Genomic DNA, 17,196 nt, shown 5'->3' with positions numbered 1-17,196 from the left:
GATGGTAATTTGAAAACCACAGTTCTTCATGTGTGTCATCTATTTTTTTTTGTCTTGACATTTAGAAGACCTGGTAGGGGAACTTCCAGTGCAAACACCTCAAGAAGCTGCTGGCAGCACTACCTTGAGAACTTCCCAGCAGCTGTATCCCCTCTGTGGAGGGCAAGACAAACCTCCCCCAAATCTGCACACTCCAGAACCCCTTCATACTTTGCCTTGAGATACTCTGTGCAAGTCTTGCATCACATGGGCTGTGCTTTCAAATTGTCAGCTGCAATGCCACCTTGCTTCAGGTTTGTTCTTTAAAAGCGGGTTTTGCAAGCCAAAAAGCTCATATAGTGCTTTCTAGAGATTAGTATGGAAATAACAAGCTACTGCAAATCCTCTGGGCATCAAATCCCCCTTGGTATCTGAAAAGCATGTCTTGCCCCAGTTGGAAATGCTCTGACCTCTCACACAAATGGCAGCATTTTCAATATATACATTTTGCATGACGAAACAGGAAATTGAGTAACATGATGATGCCAGATCTTCCGTGGCCATTTCAGGGAAAACGCCACAAAAACCCCAGCCTGCCGGCCAGGAGGAGTTCTGGGGTGGGCAAGCCGTGGCGGGGAAAAAAAAAAAAAAAAAAAAAAAAAAAAAAAGGAGATAAAATTCTTTTTCTGTTGTTGTTGTAAAAAAGGAGTTTTAAAAATAAAGGTGCTGAACAAAGGTGCGGCCGGGCAGCGGGGTGGGAGTGCCAGGGAGCAGGGTGGTGCCGGGGAGCGGGGGGGTACCGTGGTGTAGGAGTGTACCGTGGAGGAGGGGGTACCGGGGAGCGAGGGCATATTGGGGAGCGGCGGAGAGGAGGAGGAGGGGTGGCGTCCTGGGGAGCGGAGTGTGCCTGGATGCGGAGGGGCGCTGGGGAGTAGGGGTGCCCGAGGAGCAGAGGGGTGGCGGGGAGCGGGGCCAGCCCAGGAGCAGGGGGTGCCCGGGCAGGGCACCCGCGGGCCTGCCCGGGACCACGTGCGGCAGGATGGCAGAGGGTGGGCGGTGCCACGGGGGCTCCGCGTTCCGCAGCACCTGGAGGCGCGGCCCCGGCCGCGGCGGCGCGCCTTGCGCGCTCCCGCCAGCCCGCCCACCTCCACATGCACACACCCGCGGCAAGAGGAGGAGCGGCATCTTCCTCGCCTTCTTCGTTCCGCCAATTTCATTTCCCCCCGTCCTCACCTCTTTTTCTTATTTTTCCTAAATATTTCATTTTCTGTCATCACTGTAATCATTTGTCGGGGTGCTCCGGCTGGCTCCCGCTGGAGAGAGTGGATTATTCCCTGGGGGATCCCCACAGCTCCTGGGGAAGGTAGGCAGCAGCTGATGCAATCGGGAGGGGGGGACGGGGACAGGGACGAGGCTCCCCGCGCAGCCTTTGTCTCCGCGCCGCAGCCGCGCAGCGCGGGTAGCAATCCGCCGCCCGCCGCGCTTTGTCTATGTCGTGTGCGCACCCTCCCGCCGCCAAACGTGCCTCTTGACCCTGGGCGCGGAGGATTTCAAACCCTAGAAATGCGCGCTGCGAGCCGGGGAGGGGATGGCTGAGCCCGGCGACGTCTCTGCGGCGGGGCTGGAGGGGACGGGAGAGGGAGCGAGCTGGCCATGCGGCATCTGCCCGCGGCTGGGGCGCACTGCGGGGCGGCGGCGGGGCTGGCTGCCGGGATGCTGCCCTAGCGAGCCGCTGCGGCATGCGTTCAGAAACCCCCTAAAATGGCAGTCGGCAGCTTCGAGCTTTCGCTGGCAGCACCAAAAAATCCCACCACCAAGTCGTCGTGTGCCGCCCCCCTCCCCCCCCCCCCCCCCCCGAAAAAAAAAAAGACCCCCCCAAAAAAACATCGGTTTGAGACCCTAGAAGCGTGACGGCGGGAGCTGCGCGGCTGGGCCGCCTGTGCCGCAGCCCCCGCAAGACCCTGGCCGCGGGTTCAGCCCTGCCTCGCTGGGAAACGTTCTTGCCTTTCGCTTAAGTCCAGCGCTGCCATAGGGGCAGAGGAAGTTTTGCGGTATTCGGAAAATGCAGGCTGGGCCCACGGCGCGCACGCGTGTGCGTGTGTGTTTGGCCGTAAATACATAGTAACAGCTAAGCTGCTGGCTCGTAATGGGCCGAAGGCGAGAACAAAAAGAGGCAGGTTCAAAGGCCTGGGTGTGCATTTGCTCACGTGTGTATGCGAGTCCAGCTTGCTTCTATGGTAGAAGGTTTGTTCCATTGTTTTGCAGAGTTTACAGTGCAACCTGTAGCTAGAATGTGTCTTTCTCCTTGTGCGAGAGGAGACGAGGAGGTGTGTAAACCCGTGCTCTGTTTGTGTGACGTTGGGACTGAAATAAGCCCCGTGTGTGGCAGCTGGTTTTATGGAAAGCAAAGCCATAGTCTGCTTGGGCCACCAGCTGAGCCCGCCACATTTCCTTAGGCTATTCAGTGTCCAACGGACTGCTTTGGGGCATTTCTACTAACCTCTCTTCCGAATGATAGTAACCTTTGCGTTGTGGTGCTTCATTTACCATATGTCTGTTTGGGTTTTACGTGTGCTTGAAAGGCAAAATAAAACAACATGGAGCAGCCGTTGCTGCGAAAATGAAATATTAGAACAAGATCTTTATTAATGGATAAAATCCATTCTGGAAGGGAAAAAAAGAGAAAAGACATTGTGAGTCTAACCATCTTAGAAGTAAAAATAGCTACAAGAGGAGAAAGCTTTCTATCCTTCATTTGCCCCCAAAGTACCAACTTTGTTTAAAAAGCGTCTAAAATGCTTTTAGATCTATCTAAAATCTATCTGTTGCTGAAGGATACAGAGTATCAGTACCCACCCTTTTCAGGCTAGGAGCCCCTGCTGAAATTGGCTGGCAAAACTTGTCAGAAATCTAGGGATTGCCATGTCGGTGAGCAGAGGCCTTCTGCTATGGCTCCATGGAAATTCACTGACTAAAATGGGATCTGCTTCACTGTCATACTGAATGACTCCTATTTGACTTTGCCTTTTTGGATTTATTTTTTTTTTTTTCATTTTAAGAGGCACCATAGGGAGAGCACTTCACTGAAGCACATTGCAGCATCCTCTGGCTTGTCATTTGAGACTATTTATGCTTTAGTTGGACCAACTGGGTTCTCCAACCTGGGTGAGGACAGGGGACGTGTTGGCAGCCAGCGCCACACTCCACATGCCCCTGAGCAGAGGATAATCCTCTGAGTTGTTCAAGGCTTTCTGCAGACAACTGTACAACGTGGAGGATCAATTGTCCTTCATGTCCAAATCGTGCTTTTTACAAGGGTTTTAAAGCATGGGAAGGTAGGCAAGGCTCTCAGCTGGGCTGCTTGTGGGCTGCTCCTCCTGGGTGTCCGTCCTACATTTCATTGGGCTTTCCTGGTTTAGGATTTTTGCCTTTACCAAAGGAAGAGTGATGACTGAGCAGAAATAGGACTCTCTTTCCTCCCATGCTGCCCCCAGCCTCCCCTTCTGTTTTTTTTCTCCAGTTTGCTCATTTTTGTAGAAATAGGCTTAGCGCACAGTGTGACAATAACTACCACTTTCAAAAGTTTGTATTGTGAAGGTAAATGAAATGTTGTAGGGATATTTAAATATTATAAGCCTGAATTCTATTTCCTTTCTGATAAGTTGGGTTGTTTTTTTTCTTTTGCTGTGACCTTAATCCAATCCAAGAAGTTTGAGTGGCCACCCTTGGGAAAACTGGCAGCTGGTTGAAAACTCATGTTGAAAGTGTTTCACAGCCCTTTTGCAGTTAGCTTGCATAATATTTGTGCAAGTTTATCAGGCAAATATCACTGAGAGTCTCTTACAGTAAGGAAAATTGAAGCAAAGAAATTGTAACCTGGGGCAGAAGAAAGTGAGCTACATATGAACTTATGCAAAGAGATCTTCCTTTGTAGTGCAAAATTTATTTAAAACAAGAATTTCAGAGCTGCTGTTAGCCCCTACAAACACATCTGGACAGGCCATTTTGTTGCTCTTGCTCTTAAAGCCCCACTTGTACAGTGCTTCCACTTTTTATGGAAGACAAAGAGTTCATTTATTTGTAGCGGTGTGTTCTGGGACCTCTTCAGCAAAACTGAGACTGTTGAGAGGATTTCACAGAGAAATATAATTAGGAAAAAATGTGACTGTATTCCTTTGCCAAATGCTTTTCCTAAATTGACTGGGAAGGGCCTCAAAACAAAAATGTAGTTAAACCCATTCTCCTTTATGGCTCATCTTTAAGTGTTTTGCCTAAAGTAATGAATCACTGGGTGAATCAGGCTGGGAATTTATGATTTCTTATTTGCCTGCCTTTGATCAGCTGAGTAGCCTGTCGAGACTTAATTTGGGACTGTCTTCCCTTTCTTTATAGCAGCATGGAAGAGCAGTGTGGGGAGCAACAGGGCAGAGCAGGAACATTTTCCTGTTGCAGCACAAGGTCATGAAGTACCAGGATAAAGGTTGAGAATCCACATTTGTGTTAATTGCTTCTTTTTTTTTTTTATAGCATCCTGACCTTTTATAGCATTTTCTGACCTTCTTAAGTCTTTGGCTACTTGTTTGTTTCCTCCTCCACCTTCTCTTTTAACTGTTTCCATCCCTTGCACCATGAGGCTGTGTTGAAAGAGAAGGAACTTGGAAATAAAAGGTGATGGCTTGCAGCCATCAAGCAAACAGCTGCAGCAGCTGTAAGGCCTTAGGGCCACTGCATTACTCTCAGCCTGGTGGTATTGCTTGTGGGCAGGACAGGCTTGTGCCAGCACCTCCATGGTTCTCTGTGGCAGCCTAGAACCTGCTGAGGCTGGGCCGTTGGTGGGACCAGAGTGAACTCTCATTCTTCTGGCTCTCCCATGGCTGCAGCCTGCTGCAGAAGGGCAGTACCAAGAAGCTGGAGGCAATGACATTTCTAGCACTGCAGATGTTTACTCAGTGGATGTGAGTCAGTCTTTAATTTCCAAGCTCTTTGTTATCTCCATGGCTCTTCTCTAATCTCTCCGTTTTGTCCTTCCTGTAGAGGAGGAGTAAATCAGGAGCTTTATGTTCCACAAGTCAGGTGTCACTGATGCTGAACAAAAAGGAGATAGCTGCTTCCCTGCCTCCCAACGTGATACTGTTACGTATGAAGCCTATTATTGGGTTTTGTCATTTAAGTGAATAGTCCGTACACAGCGTTTCAGGGTCAGCGTTTCATTATTTATATCCGTGGTGTCTTGCTGGTCATATTGTCCTTATTTGAAAGAACTTTCAAAAGTGTGAGCAAAGAAAGATGTATCACATCTCAGGCTCTGCAGGAATAAAACCAGCTAGTGTGAAACTCAAGCGCTGGATTCTGATGACTCTTAACCGACCAAGAGGAGTTCCTGGCAAAACTCCCTTTGACAAGAAACTTGAGTCATATTTCAGCTTTTAAGCAAATTATCTTGAATTCCACAGTTAAACTTGCTTAGCATGGCTTGGGTATTTGCCATCCCCAAGACCATTTGACTGCAGGAAGCATGCAGTGAGCAAAACGCCTGGTGAGCGCGCAAGGGCATGTGACAAAAGCCATACCCACAGATGGGCAAGATGGTGTCCAACTGAACCACGTACCCAAACACCTCTCGCGTATTTGGTCCACTTTGGGGCAGCTGTGTGTCTTAGATGGCACTTTTCCAATTATGTCATTTGCAGGACATGGGGAAAAAAAAGGGCCTGTAAATGAAGCCATCACCATCACCACCAGGAGTGATGATGTTACTGTTAAAAACACCACCTCTAGCATAGTGTTTTCTGATATTACACCTCTTCCAGGTCCTGTCCAGGAGGGACTCATGCTTGAGCCAGCAGAAGAAATAAAGTTAGATTGCCTGAATTATCACATTTATTTATTTTTTTTTCAAATACAAACTTTTTAAGCCTAATACTGTTCCTGTGGAATTTTAACAAAAGAAAACTGGAGTTGCAAGGATTTTAATTGTTGGTTGGGTTGTTTGGGGTTTTTTTTGTGATGGGTTTTTTGTTGGGTTCTTTGGTTGGTTGAGGGTTTTTGTTTGGTTTGGGTTTCAGGAGGATTTTTTTGGTTAGTTTTTTAATTTGTTTGTTTGTTTTAATGTTTCAGAGGGCAGTAGAGATAATAACTCCAGTTCTTGAAATATGTTTTGATGGCTCATGAAGGTCTTGGTGTCCCTGAGAAAAATAAACTCATTTTATCTTCTTGTGTCATCTCATAGTCCTCCTTCTGAAGTCTGTGACCAGTTGTAATCTTTCTTATGTTCTGCAAGGAACACATGATGAACAAACTATCCAAGGCATGGATTGGGATGTTTAAAGAGAAAGACAACCTTCCAGGCCAGACCAGTGCTGTTTCTACTAAATGGAGGAGCTGGATCCGCCTTGGAGGTTCCTTTAGAAGGGTCATTAGCTCTTTTTGGTTTTCTTTGGAGCTGATTCTTGCTTCAAGAAGGAGCTTTTGCTCAATGGAGTAGAAAAGTTAGAAGCAAGAGCAAAATTCTCACTTCTTCTTTACTATGTATGTGTCTGGAGAGAGAGCTTTGATGACAATCCTCTGGAAGTTTTCTTTTTTTTGAGAGATTTAAGGCTGGGCAGAGTAGCAGGCACAGTGACTGGAAGTGATTGGTATTGCTACAGTTGCTCTTCAGATTATTATTTACTGCCTTTCAGTGTGAATTGGAAATAAAGCTCAGTCTGGGAACCTCTGCCAACACAGTATTTTTATTTGCATTTATTTAATGGCATTTCTTGAATTAAAAGGCCTTAAAGTACAAATATCATTATACTGCTTCCAATATAGATCAGCTAGTTGAAGCCTTTTGTTTTTCCTTCCCACAGCATTAGTGTCACCTACACCTGAGGTGGCGACTTGCTTAGGTTGCCTATCACAGTATCAAAGCTCCCTTTGGGAGAAGAGATACTGCATTTGCTGTGAACAGCCTCAAGCTGCTGTGAACAGTCTCAAGCTGTGCCAGGGGAGGTTTAGACTCAAAGTGAGGAGAAAGTTCTTCACTGAGCGAGTCGTTTGTCATTGGAATGTGCTGCCCCGGGAGGTGGTGGAGTCACCGTCCCTGGAGGTGTTTAAGAGGAGACTGGACATGGCACTTGGTGCCATGGTCTAGTCATGAGGTCTGTGGAGACAGGTTGGACTCGATGATCCTTGGGGTCTCTTCCAACCTTAGTTATACTGTGATACTGTGATTGTGGCTGCAAACCTCTCCAGTGGGCTGAGGTGGATTGTCCTCTGCCAGTGCCAGGCTCTGCTTATAGGGGCCAAGCGATGAGCCTGGAGCAGACACTTGTAGGGAGTGAAGGTGGTTCACATGAACCCTAACCTTTGGGGTTGTAGATTTTTAAACTCAGTGATTTGTCACATCCATTAGTTAGAAATTTAAAAGAGATGATTTAGGGGTGAAATTCATGTGACCACCTGTGCTCTGCTGACTGTGGAGAGTGCCTAGAGTGACAGCAGTGACACAGTGCTTGTTCTATGTATATCTTAGGTAAAGTTACCTTTGCAAAACAAATGCATTTCGCATAGTGTTTTTTTTCCAGGTATCACACTTTTACCATCTTTTCCCTCTGAGTCTGCAAGCACTTGACAAACTGAGTGTTATTGTTGCTATTATTACCTTGATTTTACAGATGAAGGTGCTAAAGACAAGGTGGTTATCCTTTTCCAAAGATTTGTGATGTGTTCATGCTGTGACAGCTAAAGCTTCAGTCCCTACTCGCGCCAATGTCGCTTCACCTTCTTTGTGTTTTGGTGCTCAGATAAGGTTTTTCTCCTACTTGGAAACACAATGCATTATTTCACTCAACATTATTTTTGTTTTGTTTTGGGGGGTTGTTGTCGGTTTGGGGATTTGTTTGTTTGTTTTAATAAGTCACATAAGCTAGAAAGAGCCCAAGGCAAGATTCAAAGCTTTTCGTGCCTGGTGTCATGATGCATCAGGAGCAACTCATCTGCCTGAAACCTGGGATCTGCTGAAATGATTGATGGTGCTTCAGCTGGCACTGCTTGCTCCAAGATTTAACTCCATCTTCATTCAGTCAGTTTTCTGTTGAACAAAAAAGGTTGTCACTTTTGCACAGCAAAGTTTCCTTGCAAATAAATCAGGAAGCTGTTTTCCTGCCAGTCTGGCCTTGCAGCGTTTCAGCTACAGAGCGGCAGAGCAGTGGAGCAGGAGCTGCACCAGTGAGCTGTGAAGTCTGCTCTCCAGCACACTGTTTACCTCACTGGAGTACTAATTTCAGCACCTGCTTTTGAAACACTTAATGGGAAATTTTATTAAGCACGGGCAATGTCAAGGCAATTCTGAAAAATCCTCCTGGGGGACCATGATGCAAAATGATACCCAGAGGGAATGCTTCCTTTCTTGAATCTTAGACAAACATTTACATGGATTTTTAAATGCCAGGGGATACAGGTCTTGGTACATAGGTTGTCAGGTATATTAAGAAATTGTTTATTTTAGGAGCTCATGGTCACAAGAAGCTTTAGGATTCAGCAGGCTCTGGTCCTTGCCACCTCAGCAGTCACTGTCTCCTGTGGCTTTCTCCTTTTATAAAAAGATGGTGCTTCTCTTCCAAAATAGGTAGACTACTTTATCCCTGCAGCCTCTGGGAAGACTGTTCTAGAATGTCACTGCTAAAACCACCCTTTGCTTGCCAGTCTGCATTTATTTATCATCAGCCTGCATCCTTTTTTTTTTCCCTTTTCTTCCTTGTGACCACATTTTAATACCCAAGTGGTGGCTCCCCCAGTATCTGTAGTGAAAATCTCTTCTGCAGAGGCATTGAAAAGGACCCAGCTCACAATCTCCTCAACACCATCCTCGTACCAGGCCCTATCTGCTACCTTAACCATGTGCTTAGTTGCTCCTTGGGTAGAAAAGAGCAGGTCCTACCCTACTGCAAGCCTCAAGGCTCACCTTTGAACTTTGCACCTGAAATTTGAACAATTTGGGCTCTTAAGGAAATGTTAAGAGCACACATATAAACTTTAAAATTACATTTCTGAGAAAGTATTCGCAGGAAAAAACCTGCTCACTTGCAAAGCTTTTTTCTGTATGGTGTGGGGGTGTGGTGTAAATCAGAAGAATTTGGCCCTGAAAACTTAGTTCAAAATGGGCAGATGTCATAGCTGAACGAGTGAACTATGTCCTGCCTGACATAATGCCCTGCAAAAGCCAGGGATGCTCCTAATTCAAGAAAGCTGTTTGATAAGTTTGAGGTAGCCTGAGAACTTGAAAATATCCCCAAATTAATCTGGCAACTGAGCATTTGCCACATACCCCAGGGTGTATAACTATTTGGCAATACTGCAGGAAATTCATTCATAAAATGGGAATGGAGAGTCGTGGTGCAGGAGCTTGTTTGTGAGTAACATCCTGCTGCCTCGGCGTCGTGCTGCAGTTGTAGTTCAGCTGAGAGTGGCCAGACTCTGGAAAATATTGGTCTTTCAATGGATTTGCATTGCTGATGAGGAAATATTGTCACTGTAGTAGACTGGTCTGATCTGCCTTTGGTGTTATTTTCTTGGTGCTTTTATGAAACACATCTATCAGAGGAGAGATCACCTGATCACCTAGATAATAACTGTTTGACACAAGATACACATTACTCTTTCTTCCTATGATACCTGAGCTTAGGGATTTGGCTTTGTCTGTTTCTGTTCTTGTTCAGAATGAATTTAACCATACACAAAGCATCCTCTGCACATCCACTTCACCAAAAAAAAAAAAATCAACCACAATAAAACCCTTACATATTCATACACCTGGAATACAGATATTAGTAGAGCACTGGCATAACTCCATCCCTCTGTTCTGTCCACTTAGCAACAGCACAGACACAATAGATTTTATATTTTTAAGTAAGAATGGAGACTATACAGAAGATGAGCACTGAATATTGAAAATGGTCCTTGGACAAGCAAATTATTTTTATCTTTAATTTGTAGGTAGTTAATTTTTTTTTTTTACCTGAAACCAATAAGATTTGACTTTCTTTCTAGTATGAGTACTGCCTTCAGAAGTTGTTTGTAGGACTGGGTAAATTTGTAAGGTTAGTGAAGCTGATCTCATTAAGGCAAATAAGGTTACTGCTGTTCTGCAGTGCATTTAGGCTATAATATGAGATCCTTCTAACAATACAAAATTGGTTGGTAAGGATGGTCCTTCCTGTCCAGGCTTCACTGGTTTCTTCTGGTGATATTGCCTGCTTTTGGTGATATACATCTTGTTCTTTTCCTTTGTGTTTTATTTAGGTTGCTGGCACTGGAGCTGCAGTTCACTCACCAGATACCAACCAAACACTAATATTTGGAGAAACCCTTGTGTAGGTACAATTTCTCACCCAGGATGCCTTTCAAAGCTGGATTAGAACTCACTGAATTGCAGAATATGACCGTCCCTGAAGATGATAACATCAGCAATGATTCAAATGATTTCACAGAGGTGGAAAATGGCCAAATAAATAGGTGAGTATTTTTCCACTGACGTTGCCTGTGCTAAGAAACACACTGTTTAAAAACAGCATTCTAATTTTCAGTATGCGTCTTGAATTATTCATTATCAAGTCATGCTCCATTTGAAGACGTAATTTGAATTTCATATGTGACATCTGTTGGGCATAGGCTGCAACAGCAGATAAAGCAAGCTGAGTGACAATTTATTCATCGTTGTGAATCTTTCAAATTAGCCTAATAAAAAGCACAAACATATAATGTAGCAAAAAGCCAACGTTTTGAAATGTCTGCTGGCGCACAGCACAGAAGTAATAATAATTCATACAATTAAACCAATGGCCTAATTAGGGACAAATCTCTTTGCTGACCTTTGATCTCTGATACAACAACTTTTACCAGCCTGACCACCTCCATGCATCTAACCTCCTGGGAATTTACAGCTGGTGCAGTTGGCAGCAAATGTCCATGTTTGCAATTCAACGAGATAAAAGCAGGCAGCAGCTGTGCCTCCCTGAGGCAGCAATGGCAAGATGGTAAAACAGAGACTTGTACCTAACTCATGTCAACTTTAAAAAATTCATTTCTCAATATCAGTGAAAACCTTTAGGTTTAAATTATTAAGCTGTTGGGATTTCCTGTGAGTCATTTCCACAGAGTGGGCTGTTCCCCCTGACAGAGGTCCTTCAGGCCTTCCTACCAGCCTCCAACAGGTGCTGAGCTGTCCTGTTTACAGAACAGACCTGCTGACAGACCCTGTTTGGGTTCTGGGAGCTGTAAAACAAGACGCTGTTTTTCAAACTTCCTGTTCAAATACTGCAAACCAAGGTGGAGCACTTCAGCCAGCCAGGGTCTGTATAGGGATCTAGCACTTGTGCTGCTCTGAAGCCTTTGCTGGCATCATTCTGCTCCTTAACTGCTGGGCTGCCACCACCTTTGGTTATGGTCTTCCCTTGCTCTTTTTCCTTTTGGAAGTAGCTTCTCTGTCTACTTGGAGAAACTCTTTCTAGTGTAAGAACAAAACATAGCTATGTTTTTCCTAAGTGAGGGTAGTATAGTATGGCTTTCATGGCTGTGCAGGTGGACAGGGAGCTTGGCAGCGGGAGTGGGAATAAGCACAAGGAGTTGGCCATACCACGCAAGCAGAATAACTAGCCAGCTGTACCCTGGGACTGAGCAAGGGGCTCTGGTTTGTGGCATGGGCAAGCCCCCTCTGCAAGTGTGTCAGCCTGCTCGCCCCACCACCCACCCTGGGGAAGTCCTGGGGCTGGTGCCAGCTGCACCATGTAGTGGTGTGACCACAACGCAGCTGCACTGATGAAGATTAGAGATGGTCAGGAATTTTCAATTCTCTGATGCAACTCCTTTGATAAAAAGTGCCAAAACAAAACACAAACCACTTCTGGAAAAAAAAAAAAAAGAGCAAGATAAACCAAAAACTACTTTGCCAAACCAACCCAGTTCCAGTTTGGACTTGCTTGCTTTCCTGCTGGCTTTCTTTATAAGGCAAGGAGCTCAGGAGCTGACAGTGGTAACTTCACTCCCTGCTGAGGATTTATATCCTTGAGAGAGGGAGTGGCTGTACCAGGCTAGCTGCACTTCTCCACCACCAAATTGTCTGGTGCCACCAGTAATTGTTAAAAGCAAAAGAACGCTGTTAGAGTTTTGTCTTTCTAGTGGACAATTACGGAGGGCGGGGAAGGAGCGTACTGGATGTACCTAATCCTTTGCAGTCTCCGTGGAGTTAGGGTGTAGTATGTGTGGCAAGGTCTGGGCTGGATCCAGGCTGCCTGCAAAGGTATACATAAAATACATAGAATAAACCAGGTTGGAAGAGACCTTCAAGATCATTGCGTCCAACCCACCTAATCAACTAAACCATGGCACCAAGCACCCCATCAAGTCTCCTGAACACCTTCAATGATGGCAACTCCACCACCTCCCCAGGCAGCCCATTCCAATGGGCAATCACTCTCTCTGTATAGAACTTCTTCCTAACATCCAACCTAAACCTCCCCTGGTGTAGCCTGAGACTGTGTCTTCTTGTTCTGGTACTGGCTGCCTGGGATAATAAGAGGCAATAAGAAAAGTGGGGTGATGAAAGGGCTTCAGAAACTTAGAGGTGTAAGTTTATTGCTGTTCTAGCTCTTAAGGCAGGATAACATATTCCACAGGTTTCCATTTCTTTCTGGATAACTTTTTTCCTCTTCAGAACATCATTTGGCTATAGGATGTAGCACAATATAAACATATTCTCCCTCTGCTGGGGTGCTCATGGGACAGCATGTATCCCACGCAGGAGTATCTTGGCTTATACAACCAGGTGCATTCATGTTCCACTCCATTGTTAGCTTGGAGAGGCCATGGCATCCCAGCACAGCAGCGCACTGGCACTGGCGCAGGCCTGTTGATGTTCCTTAGGGTTCCTTAAGGGGACTGTGTGGCTCAGTGGGTAGAGCATGAGACCCTTAAAGGCAAGGTCATGGGTTCAAGCCTGCAGTGGACAGCAGTGTCTTCCCTTTTTCAGGCTAGATGTTAGGAAAAAGTTCTATACAGAAAGAGTGATTGCCCATTGGAATGGGCTGCCTGGGGAGGTGGTGGAGTCGCCATCACTGGAGGTTTTCAGGAGGAGACTTGATGGGGTGCTTGGTGCCGTGGGCTAGTTGTTTGGGTGGTGTTTGATTGGTTGATGGGTTGGACACGGTGATCTTGAAGGTCTCTTCCAACCTGGTTTATTCTATGTATTCTATGTATTAGGGCTGAGGCTGTGGTGAGCCACCCATGGTTGCTGCCCTGTGCAAGCACCTCAGTGCTGGCACAGGTGATTAGGAGGTGGGCAGACCCTCCTCTGTGCCAAATGCATCCTGAAAGGTTGTGGTCATTCCCTTTCCATGACTTTTGGCAAACACCCTGTCCCCATGGCATTAGAGGTTAATGGGCATATGGAAGAACACATTTTGTACTGCCTGGCACACAGTGAGAGGCCTTGTGAAACTCCAAAGTCCAACAAAACCAGTGGGACTTTTTCTGTTGATTTCACTTGAGCTTTAGATTAGATCTGTAATTTTCAACTAACATTTTTTTTGTTGTTGTTCAAATCTGTCTGATTTTGCACTTTGTCTTTCATGTTAAACTAATCCTTTTTTTGCCGGTTCATAATTTTTCAAGCTCAATGTAGAGTGTAGGTTTTAAGGGTCTTTTGAAGAACATACAGCAAGAAGAAGCTGATTCTAGGTTTAGTTGTAAATTCCAAATATGTCTGGATCTTGGAAAACAATTTCCTAGTTTAGTCTGAATTTTCAGCTTTTTCTGGGCCTAAACATGCATTTATATATGTAGATGGAGATGTTGTTTGAAAGGGTCTGTACTGGAGGGGCTTTTCTTTGTATGCACATGTTAAATCTCTTTTGAGAACTTTGATAAAGATACTTGCATCAAATCCAGACATGGATTTGGTGTCTTTTAACCATGTATCCTCGCTATAAAACTTAGCTGTCTCTGCACATAACTGTAAACCCATATCTAGATGACTTACTCCTTATCTGTAACTTTGATGCTGCTCTGGGAAAGCTGCTGGATGAATGTCTGTCTTGGTATACAGCTACTAGTAAATTAGCAGCACCCCTTGTTCAGTTAACATAGTTGTAAGTAGATGCACCCAGATCTGGTCCAAGCTTAATAGTGTTAAGTCAGATCAAGCTTTCTTCTGTATTTCTTGTTCCTGCCTGGAAGTCCTTTCCTATTCTCAAATCAATGCTTGGTTTAAGAAGCTTCCTAAGGATAAAATTCTATCATCTGGGCAAAACTAGCTTTCCTTAAGAAATATTTTAAGGCATTGTCAAATATCACTTTAATTATGTTTAAGCATATCTGAGATGGCTAAATTGTTTTTGGCTAACGTTGCTTAGCCGGAGGCATTGCCTTAATCAAACATTTTTCATTTAAGTCTTTTAATAATTGAAATTGGAAACTATGGTTAATGATGGTCCTTTTAAAACCACTTTAACAGTCAGACCAAGTTTCTGCTTTGCTCTAAATCAAACCAGGAAAAGAATTAGATGAAGAAATTCTTTCCAAGCCAACCATGAGGCTTCATGCCACAAGGATGAGCTGATTATTTTTGACCAGGATATTAATGTATCTGAAAAGTTCTGTGTAAGCTGTTCATACTCATCTGTGTTGTAGGAAACATGACAGAAAAGCAAAAAAAAAAACCAGAAGAACAGGTTATGTTTTTTGATGCTGAGTAAACCTTTTGAAGTGAAGAAAACAAACAGCACAAATGGATTTTGTGCTTGTCAGGGAGTCACAAGGTTTTGGTAGCACAGACGGTCCTACTGAGCATTTCCACAGCACCTGTCACAGGAGCCTCTAGTCCTTGGGAGGGCTGCAAGAAGATGGAGTAAACAGTTATTTCATTTAATCCACGTCATATTTAGGTCAAATACACAACGTTCTGTGACAATGAATAGCTCATTTTCTAAGCACATATCTTAAGCAGAGCAGATGCATGTCACGGTTTAACTAGAAATTCCAGTATTCCAACATATGTTCCCTTTCATATGCTACAGGGGAAAAGAAAACCCCTCAAATTAAAAAACAAAACAAGCAAACAAACAAAACCCCAACAACTAAAATTATAAAAAATGAAATCTTGGGAAATTTTGTTTCTATTGAGTTCATTGGATTACCTTCCCCCTACTCTTTTAACATTTATTTATTTATTTATGTTCTGCAATGCATCTCATTTATGGGAAACTTAGGCTGTTGTGCAGTACATCAGTACTACCTGCCAAATGTGGTCCCAAGGCAACTGTCTTGTCTGGACTTGCCCACAGTAACAAATGCAGCACAGCCTCTGGATCAAGCAGACCCCCACAGCCCTCATTGCTACTGAGCATTCTGAGCTGGTTGTCCTGGGGCTGGGAGGCAGTAGCTGGGAAGCGCCCTGTAAAAGAAGCTATGCACAATGCTATGTACCTTGTGATTTGGGAGCCTGGTAATCACATGCTCATGTCTGACTTTGCCCTCCCATACACATCACAGCATAAACAGAGAAAAATGTGCAGTGTGACAAGGTAAACCTGGGGCGGACGAGGAGCACAACTTGTAATAAAAACCGAGAGGCTGGGCAATAAGCCCAGCCCATTTTAATGTAGGACTAACTCAAAAGAAAGGACTTTGAATCAATTTATCAAATCAGACTGGTTTTCTTAAAGTCCCAGCCAGAAGGGAATAATGTGTTTCTTGGCCACAGAAGGTACCAGTTCTCCAAAAGCTGTTTGTTCTGACCGAAGTATTCAAATGGAAAGTTCCATGGTCACACTGTATTCAAGCAATATGATTCAAGAGTTGTCTTTATCGTGCGTTAGTTCTTTAACCATATTTTTTTGTCAACAATTATGGCAATAATAACAGTATCTGCAAATTTGTTATTTTTGTAAAATAAAGTGTGGGGGAACTGGCTGCTAGAGGATGAAAAGTAGAGGGAGCAGACCAGTTACTTCTCTCATAACTCTGACAAAATCTGAAATGACACATGATCTCCGTAAATGACAGAAAAAGGCAAAGCCCACAGATGTTCCCAGCAGCACTTACAAATGCAAAAGAGACAAAACTCTTCTCTGTGCTCCTGCCTGTACAAATTGCCTGCAGGGTGTTTCGAGAAAGAGATGGAATGTCTTTTTCAAACTGTTCACACTCTGCTGCCTGTGTTCAAGAGATGGGCTTTAAACAGACACACCAAAAAAAAAATAATTCACACAGTCTGAATCAGGTTGAGATTTTATTCCATGAGGATGAAATTGTGGGAAGAGGGTCACCTAGATGGTGAACTTCAGGGAGTTTCTTTTGGATCAGTCTGTCTTAGAAGCAATTGATTTTTACTTCTTAAAAGAGTGGGGGAGATTCAGCTATCTGTTCCAGCTGCATTAGGATTGGTAAACCTGGCATGGTGTGGCAGCAAATTAGTTACTGAAGTTAGTAGTTTTAAATATACGCGAGAAGCCTATAGCAGGTTTTTACTGATACCAAGAAAGTCAAAGCAGGCCAACAGGTGGGTCAAAATAGCAGCAAAACCAGCAAAAGTCCTACATACATTTTGCCAGCTATGTCCAGATTTAAGGGATAAACTCAAAAGGTGTATGTAGTACCTAAAATGTTAAAAGCACTGGGCCCAGTGTGTCATCTGTGGGAGCCAAGTCAGCAGCATTGCAACTGCATAATTTGGCATATGCTTAGAAGCTGGGCTAGCACCTATCACTAGTAATTAGGCCACACTTGGGGTAGTAAAGAAGTTTGATGGAGCTCTGTTTTTGTGTTATATTAGCAGCCTGAATACTGCTGGATGTGCTCAAATGATGCATAGTCTTGAGTCACAATTTGAACTATGCATCCCTGGCCAGTAGATGTTCCCAGCTGTGGGAAAGGACGGCAGTGCTTTTCTCCGTTCAGCATGTTTGTCTGTTTTAATTTAAGAACAACTGCCTTAATTTACCTACAACAAAAAGAGTCTCTGACACCTGGTGACAGCCCCTGGTTAGATCTGTAACATGTACAATGGCTGATCCTGTGCAGCCTAAGAACCATCTGTGGATTAATGAGGATGCCAAGGACTTAATTGTGCATAAACCTTCAAAAGATGAAAAGCTGAAAGAATGTTTTATACAAACTAAAATGTTTGCTGAAGAGAAGATCTGGGAAAAAATAACAGCTCATCCAAATCAGAAGTGTTGTAAA

The 17,196-nt window shown here is 44.4% G+C and overlaps 1 protein-coding gene across 2 annotated transcripts in view; it reads left to right on the top strand.

Annotated features, from left to right (window-relative positions):
* Nucleotides 1-1,096: 1,096 nt before the first annotated feature.
* Nucleotides 1,097-17,196, top strand: part of SLC38A1 (solute carrier family 38 member 1) — a 44,510-nt gene continuing 28,410 nt past the window's right edge. For both annotated transcript variants that reach the window (XR_008463120.1, XM_054179060.1), the window contains exons 1-2: nt 1,097-1,342; nt 10,261-10,473. Coding sequence is in view for 1 of the 2 variants with exons in the window: in XM_054179060.1 (XP_054035035.1) it covers nt 10,355-10,473 (119 nt within the window). In the remaining variant the exon portion in view is untranslated. The remainder of the gene's footprint in view (nt 1,343-10,260; nt 10,474-17,196) is intronic.

Source organism: Dryobates pubescens, chromosome Z (assembly GCF_014839835.1).
Source record: "Dryobates pubescens isolate bDryPub1 chromosome Z, bDryPub1.pri, whole genome shotgun sequence".
Lineage (NCBI taxonomy): Eukaryota > Metazoa > Chordata > Aves > Piciformes > Picidae > Dryobates > Dryobates pubescens.
Note: the sequence above shows the minus strand (reverse complement) of the source record. Positions and strands in the feature narration are given on the sequence as shown.